A 21,070-nucleotide genomic window follows, 5' to 3' on the forward strand; every position below is an offset into this window, starting at 1 on the left:
TTAGTTTGGTGAGCCACAACGTCTTGCTGTCAGTCAATGGCTACGCTCGCGTCAAAGACTGGAGACCAACGGTCCAGGACGGGCGTGGCAACTTTGGCTGACTTGATCTGATTGGGCAGGAATACAGTCTACTACCCAATGGTGGAGTCTCCATCTCCGTGCTGAGAAAAGGCGTTCAGGTAAGACAACGCCCCTTTCATTAATGTGGTGATGAAAATCAAATGTGGATTTATTTTTCTTTTGCCTATTTCCCTGTATTAAGAGTCCTTAATTTATTATGGCTTGCTAAATTTCAAAAAGTATAGCCATAAAGAACATATACATCTTTAACAAGTAGCTTTGGGATATGGGAAAACCTGGTTAATTTTTAGTATGGTTACATCTTTCCACTGACTACAGATCCTGCTTAGCCAAATTGTCATAATTAAATATCCTTTTTATGGTTCATTTCTACCCATTTTCTATCACGCTGTCCCTTAGTTCTGCTAAATACTAATTATTGAAGACAGTTGGTATTGTACAGTTAATTTTCAGGTCACAAAATCTATTGTGTATATACGTTATTTATATTTAACTTGCACTTTAATCTTGTGAATTTTTCCTACATATAGCTGGTAATTCCATTAGCTGTCCAGGATGATCTGGACAAAGCTGTGGAGCTCCTTGATCGCAGTGTTCACATGAAGAGCCTCAAGATTCTGCTTGTTGTTCATGGAAACACACAGGTGTGTTAAGGCATTGTGTAAATTTGTATATTGCTGTAACACTTTTCCTCTGTTGTTTGCCCATGACCCCTAACAATCTGATCCCTCTGGAAAATTGCCATCTGTCCCCTTCCTTTATGGAGGAGTCTTTTTCTTTGGGTTCTAGTTCCAGAAAGCCACAGAACTCTTTATTTTCATTAACAAGTAATCTTTGATCAAATCTACAAAAAAGATTTGAGTCAAAATTATTCTTTGAATAATGTCTGCATGAATTCTCATTCTCTGACTTGTAACACATTAAGTTTGGTTATTTTCATGTGCACATTATCTGTATTTGTTTGTGTGTGTGTGTGTGTAATATAATAAAATTTGATAATGATACAGTACATGTTGCATGTAATAAGCCATGTTTTGTATGTTCACAGAATATTAATGAAATATAAATTGCAATCAGAAAACTTGTTATATAATACCATGTTTTTGCTTTAAAGGTTACAAATATTTTTTTAATAGTTGCCTCATTAGAACAGTAGGAGAGAAAGATTGTAGGCAAAGCCCAAAACAATTTAAGCTATATTTTGATTGTTGATAGCTATCCTTCTTAGTGAGATGTGTGCAGAAATACTCCCAGGTGTGCCAAAAACTTTATTTTCCTATTTCTGAGTAATCTCAATACATTTTAACCTTTCATTCTTGCTATCATTATAATCTTAACATTTGGAATGTGTGCACTTGGGAAATAATACTATATTATAATATCCTAGTTGAAAAGTGGAAAATTTGGGGGGAAATCCAGTATCATCAAACTGGAATTTTGTGCCGTGGGTTTTTGAAAAACCCTGTTCATCTGCGGTTCCATCTTCATAAAATTTGTACCAGAAGTCCTCAATCCCTCAGAGCCAAATTTGAGGACTACGGAAAGGAGAAAATTAACTCCACCCATTATCATTTTAGGAAGTGGAAATGGAACGTTGGATGTCATCCATATTTATGTCAAAATGTTGCTTCTTTTTATAAGGGTAGAGATTTTTTTTAAGCATAAATAAATAATCATACTTTTCTTTCTAGAATAACATGGATCCCTTGTCATCATTGGAAGATTTGGATAATACAGTTTTCAGAGTAACAGAAAAGAAAAACAGGAATTCTGTAATAGGTAATAAGACTTCATATTTTAAATTTTAAACTGGTGGTTTATTTATTTATTTATGAAACATTTACCCTTCTTTTCATGCTGCCACAGTAATTTGCAAAAAGCAAGCAGTACAAATATTGCTGCACACAAAGACCAATGATTAGTGTGCAGTATGAACCTTGAATAACTGAAAACTCATAAGAACATTGAACAAGTTAAAACTAAATTCATGTAATACCAGAATTATAACGAGAACAAAGTACCACACTCAAAATCTCTGATTATGGGAATACAGGCAGTTCTCAACTTGAACAGTTCATTTAGTGACTGTTCGAAATCCCAACGGCACTGAAAAAAGTGACTTATAGCCATTTTTCACACTTATGACTGTTGCAACATCCCCATAGTCACATGATCAAAATTCAGACACTTGGCAATTGATTCATATTTCTGACGATTACAGTGTCTTGGGGACAAGTAGTTACCTTTTAAGTGACCATCTGACAAAGTCAGTGGGAAAACCAGATTCACTTAACAACTGCGTTACTAACTTAATAACGGCAGTGATTCACTTAACAAACATGGGAAGAAAGGTCATAAGATGGAGCAAAATTTACTTGACAAATGTCTTGGGCTCAATTGAAGTCATAAACTGAGGCTACCTGTAATTTTAAATCTTAGTTCTCTCTACAAATATGTTTTATGTGAATACCGTTAACTCACATTTCTTGAATATAGATACAAAATAGGTTGGTTACACATGGGTATTTGCACTGTTTTGAATTCTTATGATTCTGTATCATCAGGTGAAATATAAAGCACATTCAGATTTTTACATGTTTTAAAAAAACAAATTCATAAAATGATTGGGAAAAGAGATACTGTAGAAGAAAGTTATATTTAGAGAATTGAGTAAAAATAAGATTATTGCACATCAATTTATATATGCACTTCTCTATCCAGAAAAATTGATTAAGTAATTCCCAGATTCTTAAACTATGGACTAGTAAAGAAACCTATCAAAGAACTTATATTAGTTAGACAATCTTTTTACATGATGTCTATTTCTTGGTTTTGTATGTTTTACTGTTTAATACGCACACGTTTTTGATGTATGCCAATCTTGTTTGCTAACATGGTGTTCTCTTATATTTAAATGTGTTATGATTACGTAGCTGAATTTTAACAGAACTGGAAAATGCTGCTTTAGATTCACTAAATAAAATTAAGGATTTGCTATAAGGCATTAGTTGTTTCTGGGTTTAAATATATACATCAGCCATTGTCCTTTCCCCCCCCTCTACAGGTTATATAAAAATGCTTTTCTTTTGATGTGATATAGTCTCAATGGCTATAGCTTTTTCAAATTCACTTTTTAATTCCTTTCAGGGCCTGCCCATAATTATTATACTTACACATCTAAAAGTCAACAAAATTGAAGCATGCAAATTAATTGTGTTGGTAGCTAAAATTATTGAAGATAAAGCTACACATTTTAAAGAGCTTTATAGAAATTGGTTAGAATCTGGTGCAGATGTAGAAAATCCTTTTAAATTGCTGAGATTTAAGAACAGCTTCCGTGTAAAAATATTATTTTGTCTTTTTTCACTTTTAAGAAGGACAGATGGATTTCTGTAGGTTTTGAAATGAAAGATTTATAGGACTGGTATGTAGACAGCCAGCTATATTCTTTTCTGTTAGCTGCCAGATTGCAGAAAGGCTGCTAGAAAGAAATTTTAAAAGGGTCAGTCATAGCACATGAATATAAGTTGGTTCTAAGTGGGAAACAGTTGATTTACTGAAAATCTTGTAATCTTATCTGGTTCATTTAGTAGTTTCCAAAAGAAGACTGAGAATGTTGCTTGGGGGAAAATGCTTTTAGTCTGAGGTATCTGCCAAAGAATCTGACAATCTTTTAAGCACTGTTTGTGAATGATTCAAATACGTGTGATGAAAAATATAGGAAGTGTATTAAAAAATTAGAAAATTATGGAAAATTAGACAACCAAGATCCATAATACATTATTAAACTCATTTTTCTAGATATATAAAGAAACGCAAATATTACACATATATTGTGTAATAAAAGAGCTATGTTTATGTAAAGGGATTAAGATGCATTTGCCTACATTAGAATATGTTGATATTGTTTATTTTTTAATCAGTAATTATGCCATTTCCCCTTGCTCTTGTTTTAACATCCTTTAAAGTTGAGTGTTTTGATGTTTCAACTGGTATGAACATTCCATATCAATTTAAAAAAATCCAAAATAGGATCAGGATGAAAAAAATGTGGAAATAGTGACTAATATTTTATATTTACTGTGCAATTTATGTCACTTTGTAGACCAGTATTCTACAATTTTGTATTCTGTGAGGGAATTATATATATTCAGCATGAATTAAGGGGAAAGGTATTTTTCTATAGCTATAGTTTTATCAGCAAAAACAGCAGGACATCAAAAACCACTCTGTTGGAAAATATCAATATTAAGCAGAAGTAAGGAATATCATCCTGAAATACTGTGTGAATGAAAAAGGATGATGTTCTGAAGCATTTTTTTAAAGTGTACATTCTTCCCTGTTTGTATCAGTGTATAAAACATATCTCCCCCTGACAGTTTATATACCACATAGAAAATTACTGAAATGCATAATGCATTTTATATTTGAAATTGTTCTATATTGAACTAAAGTTGTTTGCTTACCAGCATACGTAATTTAAAATAATAGAAAATAACTGAAAGATCAGAAGAAAGGAATATTGTTTGATTTAAAAATTAAACTAATAATTGACTCTTGATGGTAAGCTTGTTTATAATCTTTTTCCATTTCTTTTAAAATTCAACAGGCTATACTCGTGACAGCAGCTCTCCTCCTCCAGGATACATTCCAGATGATCATGTGGCACGGAATGGATCATTCACTAGTATCAATAGTGAGGGCGAGTTCATTCCAGAAAGAGACTTAGTAAGCATTCTCGTTAAAGGATCTTCTACATATCTGGTAGCTTGAAGGGTTTTCTTGGGATCCCCCTTTTTCTCCTTAAATTTTGGATTAACATTGGATTCCCCCATTCCGTTTATTGATGTGGCTTGAACTAACTGAAACTTTGCCGTACATTTTTGTGCTTTTCTTGCAGATGTTGGATCCATTATCACTGAGTAGCCCTGAAAATTCTGGCTCAGGAAGTTGTCCGTCACTTGATAGCCCTCTAGATGGGTGAGAACCATATAATCTGTTTTTCTGCTGTGCTCTGCAAGTCATAGTTATATTCAGGAGGCTCTTAGTTATTACGAATTTAATATTGCAATGTTTTGTGTTTCTAGGGAGAACTACCCTAAGTCCCGGATGCCAAGAGCTCAGAGCTATCCTGATAACCATCAAGAATTCTCTGGTAGATAAAAACAAATGGACAATGTTTCCAATGTTATTGTTATAAAGTTTTATATTACAATGTTAAGTATCTATAGCTTCACAATATAGTGTTTGAGTAGGTCAAAGACTATGGTAGCAAATGCAGAAATGTAACTAATACAGCTATATAATCAAAGAAATATCTAACAGTTAAATCAGAAAATAGCAATCATTGCTGAGATGATAAAAAGGATCTTGATCTGGGTTTTTTTTTCATTTTTAGTGGAAATATTTATAATTTATATTTTTTTCAAGGTCATTTGGATTTATGCAACTATTTTTCTAGCTCTGTAAACATATGATGTTTACACATATAAAATACTGACCATATTGATTTAAGTCATTGCAACCTTCACAATTGGAACTAAGTAAGAATTTTAAAGCTTTCAAGTACTGGAAAGTTCTATTCAAATCAAGATAGAATTTAATGTTAATATACTCTGAAGTTGTACTGAATTTCCATTTGAACTGGAAGTTTAATCTAGTGGAGCAAAGCATCTTAAAACCCTCAAAAGATTATAATAAACTCTAAAAGATATGGGAGATTTTTTTAAAATTGATATTTTAATATTGTAATCTTATTCTAAAAGCTTTAAAAGATCACAAAGTGGGCTTCAGGTGGAATAAATGTATGTTTCCACAATGAAAGAGAATGAGCAGAACCCATCATGCTTACCAAGAAGATAATAAAATAATATTCCTTGAGCAAACTGGGATTTAAATGATGGAATTTGTGTACATGTATAGCATAATATAGTACAGGGGTCGCAAAGGTGCTTTTTCAAAAGGCAACTGGAAAGAAAGTTCAGTTGCCTTTTAAAAAAAGCTCCTTTGGGACAACCATGACCTGGATGACTGAGAATCTTCATAAACATATAGTATAATAGTGTAAAGTCTATAGTATTCATAAATGAAGAGTCACCATGCAAATAGTAAAAGTATATGAATATAAAGAAAAAAATATTTCTGGGACATAAAATATGTATTAAAATTAGTATGTTGTTTTTAAAAAATCAATATCTTCTTTGTATTCTGCCCCTAATTTAGGAATGACATAGATACAGCATATATTATGAAAAAAGCATAGTCCTTTACATATGCTTTTCCTGATTAGAAATTGGGGATGATACATAAACCTTTTTATTCAGTTTTGGCTAGTTAATGCTGTTTAATGGAATAAAGCAAAAATATTTTTTTCAGATTATGACCTCCCAATATTTGAAAAGTTTGTCAAAGGTGGAACTTATCCTCGGTATCATATTTCATACCAACATCAAGAATACAATGATGGTGAGTTGTGGGTCATCTGGTTTATATTTTTCTTCAAATTTTTGGTTTGTTTTACTGTAAATTAAGAGAGCATCATTTTTGTGTATTAATTTTGAATTTATAAATCTTTGTTTTGTCAGCAGGATCTTTTAAGGGTTGTCTTAGAATAGCACAATGAAACCTTCTACTTGTGACCACATACAACCTGCTGCTAAGTTTTTTTTTACAGTTCCAGAACATATCTGCCTACCCTTGATTGCATTGCCAGTAAAATACCAGTTTGTGGAGGAACATAAAATTTTCATTTAGAAGCACAAGATAAAATTTACAGTGGTTCTTAAGCTTTTAAGAGGCTTAAGGCACCTATTCTTAGCTATCAACATCCCTCTCTCCCCCTGGACTCTTTTTCTCTTGTGCCATCACTATGTTTTATCACCCAACAACACTCAAAATAAGGAGGGGAAGTGTGTTTACCAGCCCTAGGATCTGTTTCACACTGTTGGGATAGTTTTTGAAATAGTATGGGAGACGGTGCAAAGAGTTGCAGAGAAGTTGGAAAAATGTTCTCCTTCCTAAATAACACCCCCAAAATATTTCTTGTTTTACCCAGATGTGCCCTTCCATTTATGGAAGAGAATGGAAAAGATAAAGATCTAATAGGATCCACAATAAAAGAATGTCAAAATATTTTCAATGCTTTTCTTTGCAACTTCTAGTGGCAAGGCCTATGTTGTTCTGGAAAGTTTTCCAGCTTGTTAGAGAAGCTTTTCAGTAGATGACAGTGAGAAGGAATGATGCACTAGAGAACCTTCTTTGCTTCCTTCTGGAGCATTTCATGAGTTGAGTTCGGTTCATGGCAGCTAATTTTAGTTCCTTGTGAATGCTGCCTTTTGTTAAATCCACTATTTAAAATAAACACCTAGAGTTTCATCAAGTATGTTATTTAAAAGATCAGCAAGGCTATTACTTTTCATAGAGCTGAAGCTATTATTTCTTACCACCAATAAAAATATTACAGTATTATATTTTAAAACTTCCATATTTAGAAAATTGAAATCTATTTTCCAAGAAAATGTGCTTGCTCTGGTCCTTTACAAAAGTATCTACTTTGGTTATCATAAATATATATATATATATATATATATCATAAATATATATATATATATATATATATATATATATATATATATATATATATATATATATATATATATATATATATATATTTATTTATTTATTTATTTATTTATTTATTTATTATCAAGGGAGGCTGTGATTAATGTTTATGATTGCCTCTCAGGTCTATAACATATTTCCAATTCTGTCTAGTGATCTTTACTGTCAATTTCATCGAGACCAATGTGCTGAGAAACATTGTACTTCATAATACTATGGTGTTGGATTCACTTATAATTTCTGCAGGTCGTAAAACTTTTCCAAGAGTTAGAAGGACCCAAGGAAACTGCTTACGCACTCCAGTAAGTTTCAGCCCAACGGATTATTCATTGAGCACAAGCAGTGGGAGCAGCATTTTCACTCCAGAATATGAAGATGGACGGATGCGGAGAAGAGGAAGTGACATAGAAAATCCTACCTTGACAGTAATGGACATCAGCCCTCCCAGCCGCTGTAAGGAGAAAAATTCTATCTATTTCCTTGTAATCCCTCATCTGAACTATAGTTCAGTTGTTGAAATAACTAGGTTTTATATAGAATTGCGAGGAAAATAAATCCTCAGAGGAATGGGAGCGTATCAGAAGAATAAACTAAAATCAGAAAATCTGACATATAGAAAGGGCCCTTGAAGTGTCTAGTCCACAGTAAGCCTTATCAGGAAATTCCTACCGTACATGTTTCTTTTACTAAGACAATAATTATTTCTTGAAGATAGTAATAGAAGAAGGATAGAAAATAACCTAAAATCTATTCATTGTTAATATGTGTGCTTACATTTATTAAGTGTGTGTGTGTGTGTGTATGTACATATGTGTGTGTGTACACACACACACACACACAAATTTGGAGAAAGCTATCACATTATATACTTACTAATAACACTGCAAATTTATCAAAACCAGGAATTGTAAGTCTATTCACAGGGTAAATGTTTATATTTTAAAATAAAATAAAATATGCTGTTTTGGGAGCTTTTTTGAAGTGTCAGAAAGGTGTCGGTCTGCTTTTCCCTTGTATAGTTGAATATATCAGATTTCTCACATTTTGTTGCAGCCCCACGTGCTCCAACTAATTGGGTACTTGGTAAACCACTTGGCCAAGGTGCATTTGGTAGAGTCTATCTATGCTATGATGCAGACACAGGACGAGAACTAGCTGTTAAACAAGTTGAGTTTGATCCTGACAGCCCAGAGACGAGTAAGGTAAGATTTCGGAAAGGAAGTATCCTCTTTCTCTGCCTTTCTGATATGTACACATATAATGGTTAAAATAAATTGAACTTATTTTTTAGAATCATGCTTTTTAAAAACATATTAGTAAAATCAAAAGAAGCTGAGGAAAGTGTTATGGAACCTGAATATTACACAAATGTCACTAAAAGATTGATGTTATTCATATGTGAATTCTGACCGTTTGGCTTTTTTCCATGGGTGAAATACTCTTTTGACATGAGTTGGTATCTTCTTGTTTAGTGGATTTTTTTTTCTAATTTATCCTCCATTTTCCCCCCAAATATTTCGGAGCAAACTTTAAGAGTCTATGGAAGGGAGGGGAATTGTCCTTCCCATTCTAGAAGTCAAAACTACTTTCATATGGAAATAATAATAAGATTATCCCCTTAAAAAATGAAGACATGGAGTTAATGAAAGGTTTAAATATTAAGCTGTACAATGTATACCAATATATCAATTAGGTTTTTTCTCTAAGAATATTCAGAAATTTCCTATCAATATAAGCTATTTATTAATAGTTTTCTTGTTACTTATGAATTGGAGTCTTTCACATGTGCTCAGATATGGTGGACCATTCTGTTTTTAACACACTGTACTTCAAACTATGGTACTGTTGAGAGAAAAATGAACTGGAAAATTAAATGAATGACAATTGTAAAGTGCATTTTCATTACTTTGTGATATTCGAATATGTAATTTTGGATTCAATACTAAGTACAAACTAGAGAACCTATTGAAACCTACAGTATTGCCAATAACATTTAGGAATTATATAAAATTCATTTTTTGTTCAGCAATTTGATCATTGTTTTAAATAAGAATAGATAATTCAAACAAGGTCCTCTGAGGACCACTGCTATGCAATTCTTATTGCAATTTAGGGGAGCATTACAAATTCTTTGATATTGTTTAAAGAGACTTGTGGAAGCTGTTTCCATATAAATACATAAAACTGAAGTGTTCATTTAATTATGAAAATAGTAAAGCAGCTAAAATGGTTTGTAGTGATTGATAATAATGAGCTAGCAATAATAATTTTTAAATTATTCAGTTTAGATTAAATTTAAAAAATACTTGCATCAAATATTTTTGGTATGATTTAGTGCTAGAAATCTGCTCTTATTCTGATATGTTACTTTTAGGAAGTAAATGCCCTTGAATGTGAGATTCAGCTTCTGAAAAATCTGCTACATGAAAGAATTGTTCAGTATTATGGCTGCTTAAGGGACCATCCGGAAGGAACACTTTCTATATTCATGGAATATATGCCAGGGGTAAGCCGCTGACCCACAGGGACACAGTAAATTTCTGCAGTGTGTGCATGCCCATATGTAGAAATCAAGTCTGCAAATAGAGTGATGTATAAGATACTGTGTAAAAATACTGAAAAGTGCTTTTGTACTAAGTTTCTATAAATATTTTCTCCAGTTTTTCACTAGCATCTACAGGTCAACATCTTGCTATCTGCATTCTGTTCTTGACATATCTATTGTCTAACAAGATGCATATTTAATTATTGATTTTTTCCCACATGCGGGAAGCATCATATTAAATATTTCTATCATAGTGAAAATAAGCATGGCTGATAGTAGATTGTTACGGGCATATCTGAAGTTTAAAAGAAAACAAATAATTTTAAGTTATTAACTATTCTTTTAAATATTATAAAAAAGTTTGGTACTTGTAGCATTCTGTTATCTTTCTAGTATGAATCACAGATATACATTCCAGTAAGAATCCGGATTTAAATTTTAAATCCTATTTCCCCTAAGTCAGTGGTTCTCAACCTTTTTAATGCCGCGACCCCAACCGGTCGTAAGTCGAGGACTAAACCGGTCGTAAGTCGAGGACTAAACCGGTCGTAAGTCGAGGACTAAACCGGTCGTAAGTCGAGGACTTTCCCTGCCCGGGAGCGCCACGCATGCGTGGTTCTGCCCCCTGCGCCAGCCGAGGCGTAGCTGGCAAGCGGCAGAGATGGAGCAGGCCGACCACCAGCTGGCCCAGCCCAAGAGAGGTAAGGCACCCGCCGGAAAAGGGGAAAAAATGGCGGACAAAAAAATGGCGGACAGCCTTGCTTGGTGACCCCCGTGAAATGGTCGATCGACCCCAAATGGGGTCCCGACCCACAGGTTGAGAACCACTGCCCTAAGTTGGTGTGCTGAAAGAGAGCTATGTAAGTGAAGGTGAGATGGAGAGAGATTTCCAAGACCAGTTTATTCTATTGGTTAAGGGCCCAGGCTAGTAAGTAGGAGACTGTGAGTTCAAGTCTCACCTTAGCCATGAGAGCCAGCTGAGTGACTTTGGGCCAATCATTTTCTCTTAGCCCAACTCATCTCAAAGGGTTGTTGTTGTGGGGAAAATAGGAAGAAGAAGGTGTGTTGGATCTGTTTGCTGCCCTGAGTTACTTGTAAAAATAATAGGATACACATAAATAAAAATAACTGCATTTGCAGATTCAAACAGTGTTTTAAGTGCTGTAATTTTTATATGGTGGACTTGTAGAAAACTTCTGTTAAGATCTTTTACTATAGCAAGTTTCTTTCACTGTAGGGCTCAATTAAAGATCAGTTGAAGGCATATGGTGCTCTCACAGAAAATGTGACTCGGAAGTATACCCGCCAGATCCTGGAAGGAGTTCACTATTTGCACAGTAACATGATTGTACATAGAGATATTAAAGGTACTGATGGGGGCATTGTTATAAATTTGCTTGGTGAATTGTAAATATTTCTTCCTAAGTCTGTGAAGGATTGGTTTCTTTTTTCCCCCTAGTATACTACTGAAAATAGCATTTTATTGAAAACCTTTCCTGCACTTTTCCAAAACTTTTAATTGTAGATGTTTCAAGTGAGTGTGATAGAAAAAAATGTTAATGTATGATATATATAATACAATACAATACAATGTATAATTGTAATATTATATATATATATATATATATAATATTGGTTAATAAAGCAGCAAGCCTGCGTTCAAGACCCGAGTGATGCCACGAGAGGGGTGAGCTCACGTCCTTTGCTTCAGCTCTTGCTGGGGACATGAAAGGAGTCCCCAACTGGGTGTCTTCCAGGCAGCAGTGATGTCACCAGCTAATCCTTTCAAATTAATCATATTAGATATTAGATCATCACTGGATATTCTAGTTTTTCAGTCTGATAAAATTGAAATGGTAATATCGGTAGTGCTAAACAAATCTAATAAATAATCTCCAAGAACTCCTAGTCATAAATAGCAACAAAATAATAAACATACATCACCTTAATTAAAACACCCACCATAAGTAGTAATAAATGTTTTATTAGTTGCTGAAAAATCTTCTGATATGGTACAAATTAGCTTTTGTTAATTAACCGTGAGAAAACATGGGTTTCCTTTCATTTTTATTTCTTGGATAAACACAGACAGGGCTGTTGTGAGATCTGCCCAGGATTACTGGTTGCAGTGAAGTCAGGCTAGAACTAAAGTTTCCCTTGCAAAGTTACAAGTTTTTCCCCTTCGTGTTCCTCCCTCCCATTGTTCAGACTGTCTGTGTCCAGTAGCATCCTGGTGCAATGTTTGGAGAATTGATTTGATATTAGGTGCGTCTTGAAACAACTGCACATTCTTTCCCAGGCCAGCCATCCTTTGGGCATCTGGATTAGTCTGGTTTTCACATATCTGGTTTCTATCAGTGCTATTCCCTCCCCACTTTGCTTCCTTTTACTTCCTTCTGCACTTCTTCCCCAAATGGCTCTGCCCCATTCCCCCATTGATGGCAGGATGCCAGCATCTTAGTAGAGCATAGAAAAGATGGCAGAGATGACAGCTGGGGGGGCTGGGGGCTGGGAAGCTTTGTCCAGTTTTGGCTGCAGTATAAGTTGCAACTGTACATGAAATGGGATCAATAAAATATTTCAAGAAAACCTTTCAGATCCCCCCCCCCAACCCACAATTTTCATGAAGATAAATAAGGGAGGAAAGGAAACACATTAGACTTGCAAGATTATATTATGGTAGCTGTTCTAAAAAAAAGTAGCTTTCGGTCTATCAATGTCTGTTGCATGGTCTTGCCCACCTTGTAGGGCTGATACTAGCATCTTTGTGCAATTCATGATGTAAATTTTGATCCTAAAGATCTACATAGCCTGTTGCTGAAGTACTAAGTACCAATTGGAGATGGAGGCACAAAAATGTTTTTTCACATGTTGGTACTTTGGAACCCTTACCCTGAGAAATTCAAGTCAGCCCATTTTATTAGTTTTAGTACATTTTAAACTCCTATTTAAGATGGTATTTGAAATTAGAAAAGACCATCTTTTTATTTGTTTGCTGATGTTTGTTGAAACATATTTTTATATTGTGATTTTAATTTTGATCAGTTGTCATGGATGCTTTATAGCAAATTACTTATTATTCACTGAGAGCCAATTGATGGCCTGAGCTAAAGTTAAATAAATAAATAACTAGGAGTCAAGTGCAGGAGATCTAATGCTCATGTCGATGATTACCTGCCAACAGCTGGTACATTTTGGATTAATAGAAGCTTCTGGATGATCTTCAAAGGGAGCCCCATGTAGATCACATTGCAATGTTCCAGATAAATGATAATGTGGGTATGAGTCACTGTTTAGACTAGTATTTGAGGTGTCAAAGTTTGGATTGAAGACACCTTCAGAGGAAAGATTGTCCACTATGATTCCTTGAGGTCAGGGTTTAATTTCTTGTTTAATATTTGGGCTGTAATTAAAAGTGTATACATACAATTTTACATATGTTCATATTTATACATATTTATTTCAGATTCTAACTGAATTATTTAGTTTGCCTATAATATTTTTGTACACTCACTAAATTACAGTCTCCATTAAAAATGTACAGGTGGTCCTTGAGTTATAATGGTGTCTGCCAATTACATTCGTAACCCGAGGATTTGTTGGAGTGAATCACGTAAAATGAACATGAAAACTCCCTGCTTTCACCCACGCATTCGCTAATCGAATGTGCAGGTCGTTAAGTGCACATGAGGTATCTCAGGGTGGGGAAGGCCATGGAGGGGCCTAGTGAGGGAACAGACCACCTGCTTAAGACCACCCAAGGCCTCCCCCTACCCCCTGAAATACCTCATGCTCCCCACAATTGCTTCCCCCCCATCCTGCTGCGTTGGGTCTCCACCGGCACTTAATCTCTGCAAGAGCGGAGGGGGGGCTGAAGTCCTGCGAGATCACGGCCACCAGAAGCTTTCAGTCTCAGCTCGAAAAGTGCTTGCAAGCTGACTGGAGGCTCGAAGCAACACAATTTCACTGCCCCAAAGTCTCTTTTCGTGTGCAAACACTTTTTACGCCAAGACTGGAAGCCTTTGGGGGAGGCTGACCGAAGCTGCCCACTGCTTCAGAAGTGGCGGGCAGCCTCAGTGAATCAGAGAAGCTGAGCAGGGCTCGCTCAACCTGCTCCTCCCTCTGCTATTATAGCTCTGCTTTTGGAGTGCAGGGAGCAGGCAAAGAAACCTTGGCAGAGAGGCTGGAGAGGAGACAGCTTGCTAGATCTTCACAAAATAAGTGAGTCTCCATAGGCACTGGGCGGCGGCGGGGGGGAATAGACAGGGCAAATGTTGCAGTGCCTCCGCGGTCATTCATAAGAGTGAACAACTGCCATGGTGCTGCAATGTTTGTAACCTCAAGACTGTCGTAAGTACTGGGGGGATTATATTGCAACTTCAAATTGTTGCTAAGTGAACTGTCATAAACACGAGGATTACCTGTACTTATTTTGTGTATGATTCTACTGGCCTTATATGATTACACAGCAATAGCTGTTATTAATCCAAAGCAGGATCAATTTTTTGCCATTACATCATTTGTTTATATTTCTTTCAGGAGCAAATATTCTTCGTGACTCTGCAGGCAATGTTAAGTTGGGTGATTTTGGTGCCAGCAAGCGGCTCCAAACAATTTGCCTTTCTGGTACAGGAATGAAGTCTGCTACGGGGACTCCATACTGGATGAGTCCAGAAGTGATTAGTGGAGAAGGATATGGAAGAAAAGCAGATATTTGGTAAGTCTTATATTATTTTGCACCAGGAACAAATTGGAAATAATTTCTTGCACACTACTTTGGGAGCACCTAGATGTACCCACAATACTGCATTAAGATTAGGTCTGGGACTGATAACAGTGGAGATCAGAATTTGGTTTATGAAAATTACATATTACTTCAGGTTGAAATATCAACAATCTGGTTTCATCCCTGATTTGTGCATAACACTCAAATTTTATACATAAAGTAGAGCAGCAAATGCCTAATATAGGTCTAAATCCCTAACTACCATTGAACTTTCTAAGGCAAAGAAAAATGTTAAACAATACCTCTAGGACATTGTCATCCGAAGTGATAGGAGAAGTTAGAGAAAGATCTTTAATCATTGGCAATCTAGAAAGTCTCCATAAGTTGACAATCTCTGCAGGTTTATCTAAGCCAAACTGAGGAAGGCATTTACACTAGGTAATTTTATGTGATGTCCACAGCAGTTTTATGGGTTATCATGCGGACATTCCTTTCTCTAAACAACTTTCCCCCTGTGGTTCTAGAGACTAGAAAATGTTGGCCATGGCATTTTATAAGAAAGTCCATTAGTCACATTTGTTACCCCAATTTTACTAATTACCTAGGTGAGTCTGCTTCCTTCTATAGTTTTTCATTATTGGCTGGAACAAACTTCAGGTTGCAAAATCCGTACACCCTATGAGAACTGTAACTTGAAGAAAGAAGTGGCATAGCCTTTGATGCAGTTAATCACCTTAAAGAAAATAGGATGATATGGTTTTCAAAGAAATAATAATGTGTTACTAAGATTTTTTTTCCAGACATAAACGTTCTTATTACCTTGCAGTGAGTGTTTTTGCTACTATAAATTCTGAAGAAGCTATTTTTATGGCATGTGTTCAGTAATAAAATTATATTTCAATCATTGGAGCTTTAGAGGAAACTCAAAGTAGAGTGGTCAGTATTTAAACTGAGTGCAGCTTTCTCTGATTTTCAAAAAATAGGAATAATTGTTACAAATTGAAAATGAGTAAATTCATCTAGATGAAAAACAGAACAATTGTGCTAGTATAAGATTGGATCTAATTGTTTGGTGAATGGAATTTTGTTCCTAACAATGTTCTAGTGCAGTATGAAGGAGAGATTTTTTTAAAAAAATCCTGCTTATTTCTGTGTTGTGTTTATTCCTGCAGTTCTGGAAGTTAGGAACAGGAGAGTGATGAATGTTCTGAGCATTGTAATGAAAACAATACATTGGTTGAATCACCTCACTTTTATTTTCCCCGTCCCCTTCTTCCAGTAGAAATATATGAATCTGGTAACATTGAAAGAGCAAATCTGTCTCCACCCAAATGAAATATTAAACTTACGTAGAAATGTAAAAAACTTTTCTTTTGGTAGCAACATATATTATGCTTTGATTATCTTTTTCAGATAGTCATCTTGATTTTAATTTGCTTTTCATTCTTACTTGTTGCAGGAGTGTAGGTTGTACAGTTGTTGAAATGCTCACTGAGAAGCCACCCTGGGCAGAATTTGAAGCAATGGCTGCCATTTTTAAAATTGCCACACAGCCTACCAATCCCCAGCTGCCACCTCACGTCTCAGACCACGGTCGGGATTTTCTAAAGCGGATATTTATTGAGGCTAAGTTGCGACCATCTGCAGATGAACTGCTGAGACATACATTTGCACATTATCACTGATGGCCTGCCTCAATCCCTCTCACCTACTGCATTTTTTACTGCACTTTTTTTTATACAGAGTTGAAAAAAGACAAGGGAGAAGTTATTTCTCTTGATTCTTTCTTTCATATAAAATTGTTAAGATCTCTCTGCATATTTAGAATGCAGATTTTTCCCATTTAGAATCTCCTTTGTTTCAGTAATGTACTGATGTGGTTTGCATAAAGCACTTTAGTACATATTCATTCCTTATTTAAGGGGGTAAAGAATTTATTTGGACCATCAGGAATCATGTATAAGGTTTTCCCCATCTCTATTCCCTGGCAAGCACTGCTAATTAACTCCCAAGGCTGGGAAGGTATACATGTCACTAACAGATTCAGAAAAACGGTATATATCCAGTGGTTGCAGTGTATAAATAAATAACAAAGAACTCTCAATTATATTTGAGCTTTGAAATAAGTTTCATCTGTGATTCTGGAAATTCATTTAGAAGCTAGAATCTCAGGTTGCTGAGCAAGGTACATTTTGGAAAATAAATCATCATATTAGCACAAAAATGTAAACCAAATAAGTGTTTTCTGCTTTGAAGATAAGAATCCTGTTGTTTAATAGTGCTAGTGCATTAATGTTGTATATCCAGAATCAGAGATAAACAGATTGCTGTAGTATCAGACTTCTCTAAAGTTAAAAACATGTCCACATATCATGCAACAAACAGATTTCCAGGGTTAGAATCAGTTGATCTGTGAGGAGTCTCTAATGGGTAGAATGAAGTTTATTTCATGCAACATAATTCTGTTCATATTCATTATGAATACGTTTCATATTGTTTCTCCTGTCCCAATTACTCTTCTGGTTCCCTAAAATATTTTATAAGGTCCAGTTTTTTTTCCTCTACTCTGAGTTTTATCATAAAGTACTTAAGGTAGAAAGGACAACAGTGTCAAAATATAGTTTCTCCTTCTGTTGCTGAACTGAATTCTGTGTCTGAGATGCATATTTTATTTATCAAACGTCATTTGCATAATCTGACTAACTTGCACTGTGTTGACTGTATAGAATTAACTTTGTGGGTTGCAAATGCTTTATTTGCATTGAAAAAGCAAGTTTGGTGGAATGAGATCTGGAAGTTCCCATGTGTATCTATACCATATAATTCAGTTCCAGCTGAAGATGAAGGAATATGTAATACAGAAAGAAAAAAAAGTATTTTTTCTGTTCCAATTGACTTTTTTATTTATTTATTTAGATGTTTTACTTTGATTTAAATAATAATAAAGGAATAATCAGACTTGGGATTATTATCCCAATTGTTTCAACCCACATTGGACATCTTAATACAATAGAATGCAATATCATGAGAAACTGTAGAATGTGTGCTTGCTGATTGTCCCTTTTGGATATGTATATCACCAAACAGTAAAAGTAACTGGACAATGGGAAAGATGCTTCCATTTTCCAGAAGTGGTGTTGCTAAATATTACTATTAGTTGTTTCCTAGGCTTTCTGAAAAATGTCTAAAGGAAGTTAAATTATATGAAGATAATAGATACCATAATGTTGCTATTAAACCTGACCAACAATTACATATAAAACATAAGTTACATAAGTATGAATCATAAATCACCTATACAACAACATAAAGCTGTATACGTGATTTATGATTCATACTTATGTAATGTTCCTGGCACCTTAATCATGACTTGGTAACCTGAGTTTACAGTCTTTATTTATTGTTAAGTTCAGATAGATAAAGTCAGTACTTCTGGAAAGCATCTCGTAGACATGCTGGATAGAAGTAGGCAGCCCTGATCCATAGACATTCCCCAACTAAAATGTAATTTCAACAGCAGATCACCAATAAATAGAAATGTATTGTTTCCCCATTTTTTTTATAGAACTAGGGAAATCTTTTAACCTTAATATCCCAAAACCAACAACCACCAAAGAATTGTACAAATGATAATCCTAGCGTTATACATTTTGGTGTTGTTGCTGCCCTGTTGATTGCAGCACTAAGCTGCAGCCATTAAATATGGCTTTTGTTGGAAGTTGACCATACGTTGTTAAGAGTAGATGGAACATTGCTTATGCATTAGTCTATAGTTGTGACAGAATTTAAATTGGAAAAGCAAATATGGATTGAACAAAATTGACAGCTAACCCACTAAAAAAAACAATACAACCCATTAATTGATTTGTTTTCTAAGGGTCTTGTTTCTATAAGGGTTATTTTTCTATAGGTGTGCTTAAAATTTACAGTAACATGTAAAAAGGAATCATCATTGTCATGACTCCTTTCCTGGAACCCTTCAGTCTGTTATGGTTCTGTACAGAGCTGTGGTATCCTACATGTGAATATAGGCTGTCTTTTCCTGGTGCCTGTAAGGAAGCTCTGTAAGAGTCTGAATTTGCTAAAACTTCCATCAAGCTATAGCTATGCAAATTATGTAAAACATGAAAATGTGCATCACTAGGTCCCAAGTAGACTAAAAGGAGAGACCACAAGAGAAGTCCTCCTCCCACCTTTACCAAGTTGTATATGTATATTTAACAGTTTTATCAAAATTCTGTGCTCTGCTCAATTAACAGGGCTTTGAAATGTTCAAAATCTAGCAGTCAGACAATCATTGCAGCCTCTGAGTGACCTCTGAACAGCGCTGTTGCACCAATTCAAAATTGTTGAATGAAAGTATTTGCTCATGTAGACAATTTTGAAGACCAGGTTTAATGAACCTTCCACTTATTTTAGAAGGTAGTGTCTAAAGCAACAATCCTACATGCATTAAGGAATGAGTTACACTGAATGCAGTGATACTTTTTTTTTTTCTAAGCAAATATACATAGGATTAAGCTGTTGGATTTTTTTTTCTCCAAATCTGAGACAGAGCCTTAAATTATTTTTTTGCAGGGAGACAGGAATCAAACTCCATCCAGAAATTTCTAGCTTAAATGGCAACACTAAATCAGCTGTACTTTTAAACAACAATTTGCAAAGTCCCGTTTTAGCTGTAAAACATGAACTTGATACTGTTGGAATAGAATCACTGGCTGCCTCTCCTTGCTCTTTCACTATGTAAATAACAGCCTGTTTATGGTGCTTTTCTGCTATAATTTGATCTCACTTGGATCGGCTTTATCCCCACCATGCCTTTTTGGAGTTTAGGAGCTTGAGAAGCTTAGGACAGTGAGTTGTTATACTAGGGGCAGTGATGGTGATGGGCTTGGCATGCCAAAAATTCAGAAAATGCCAACATTGATTTTGCTGGCATTTCACACTTTCCCCCCTCCCCTAGTCAAAGGGGCCTCTCTTGACTGCTCCCTGGACTCTCCTCACCCTGTGGAAGACACATGAGAGAGTCCTGCTCTTGGAGGGCCTCAGAAAAGAGGGCCTCAGAAAAGAGGGTCTTAGAAAAGAATCACATGAGCCTTGTCGAGCATTCTTGTGTGATTTTCTGAGGCTCCAGAGGCCCTCCAAGAGCAAGGCCCTCTTACACAACTCCTAGAGCAGTGTTTCTCAACCTTGACAATTTTAAGGCATGTGGAATTCTGGGAGTTGAAGTCCACATGCCTTAAAATTGTCAAGGTTGAGAAACACTGTCCTAGAGGGTCTGGAGGCCTGGTGTATCACCAAAAATGACATGGCATGTCATAGGTGAGCTACCTACCACTGTACTAAGGTCTTTTAGGAGTCTGGAACCATGCTAACCTGATTATTAGCAGGTCTCGTGTCCATGTGATGTATGATACTGTGGTAACATCTGGGACAGAGGAAAAATGTAATTATGTAGAAAGTGTTGACTTTCCTCTTGTCCCTGATTTGGGGTGTGAAATAATGTTATTTTATACAAAATAGTAAATGATGACATCAATTGAACTTTGGGGAAGGCTTGTTTCTTTTGACAAGTTATTAAACAAATGCATAAGAACAGCTCATTAATTTGTGAATCCCCAAAAGAGAGAAGGAATGTGAAATTTGCAAACCTCTGAAGCTCTAAAATGTTTAAAAGTAATAAAATCCTTTAAATGGCTGTAATTCTATGGAGTAGACAAGTATGAGAGCGTATTATGTGAAGGAGTAAAAAAAAAAACCTATTATTTGGCTTAAATTCATGCAGAACAAGAAATGTAAGAGTGAAACAATACTTTTTGCTAATAAATTAGAAAAAAACCAGAAATTTAGAGAATTAGAATTTAATATATTCTGAACAGGAATAATTTTGTGATCAAGTTTTTTGAATATGGGTGAGTGTAGGAGTTGCTTTAGGTAAAAATTTGGTGATACAATAGCCCTTTGCCTTTCTAAAGTTATGTGCAATTTAAAATATATTCCTTATCAAAATACCTGAGGGATTTTGGTTATAAGGTTTATTTTGCTGGGTATATTTTTACATATAATTTCTATACAGAACAATTTACAGTGACCCCAAA

At 35.1% G+C, this 21,070-nt stretch overlaps 1 protein-coding gene across 1 annotated transcript in view; it reads left to right on the forward strand.

The window, feature by feature from the left end:
- The window catches only part of MAP3K2 (mitogen-activated protein kinase kinase kinase 2), a 35,194-nt gene extending 18,398 nt beyond the window's left edge, over positions 1-16,796 (forward strand). Inside the window, exons 7-17 of the mRNA XM_015831183.1 lie at positions 1,773-1,860; positions 4,691-4,809; positions 4,982-5,061; positions 5,169-5,236; positions 6,457-6,546; positions 7,948-8,154; positions 8,755-8,903; positions 10,076-10,207; positions 11,484-11,613; positions 14,786-14,963; positions 16,432-16,796. Of these exons, the coding sequence (XP_015686669.1) occupies positions 1,773-1,860; positions 4,691-4,809; positions 4,982-5,061; positions 5,169-5,236; positions 6,457-6,546; positions 7,948-8,154; positions 8,755-8,903; positions 10,076-10,207; positions 11,484-11,613; positions 14,786-14,963; positions 16,432-16,657 (1,467 nt within the window). The 3' untranslated portion in view covers positions 16,658-16,796. The remainder of the gene's footprint in view (positions 1-1,772; positions 1,861-4,690; positions 4,810-4,981; positions 5,062-5,168; positions 5,237-6,456; positions 6,547-7,947; positions 8,155-8,754; positions 8,904-10,075; positions 10,208-11,483; positions 11,614-14,785; positions 14,964-16,431) is intronic.
- Positions 16,797-21,070: the final 4,274 nt, after the last annotated feature.

The sequence above is a fragment of the Protobothrops mucrosquamatus genome, unplaced genomic scaffold (assembly GCF_001527695.2).
Source record: "Protobothrops mucrosquamatus isolate PMUCROS unplaced genomic scaffold, P.Mucros_1.0 scaffold_254, whole genome shotgun sequence".
NCBI classification, from domain to species: Eukaryota; Metazoa; Chordata; class Lepidosauria; order Squamata; family Viperidae; genus Protobothrops; species Protobothrops mucrosquamatus.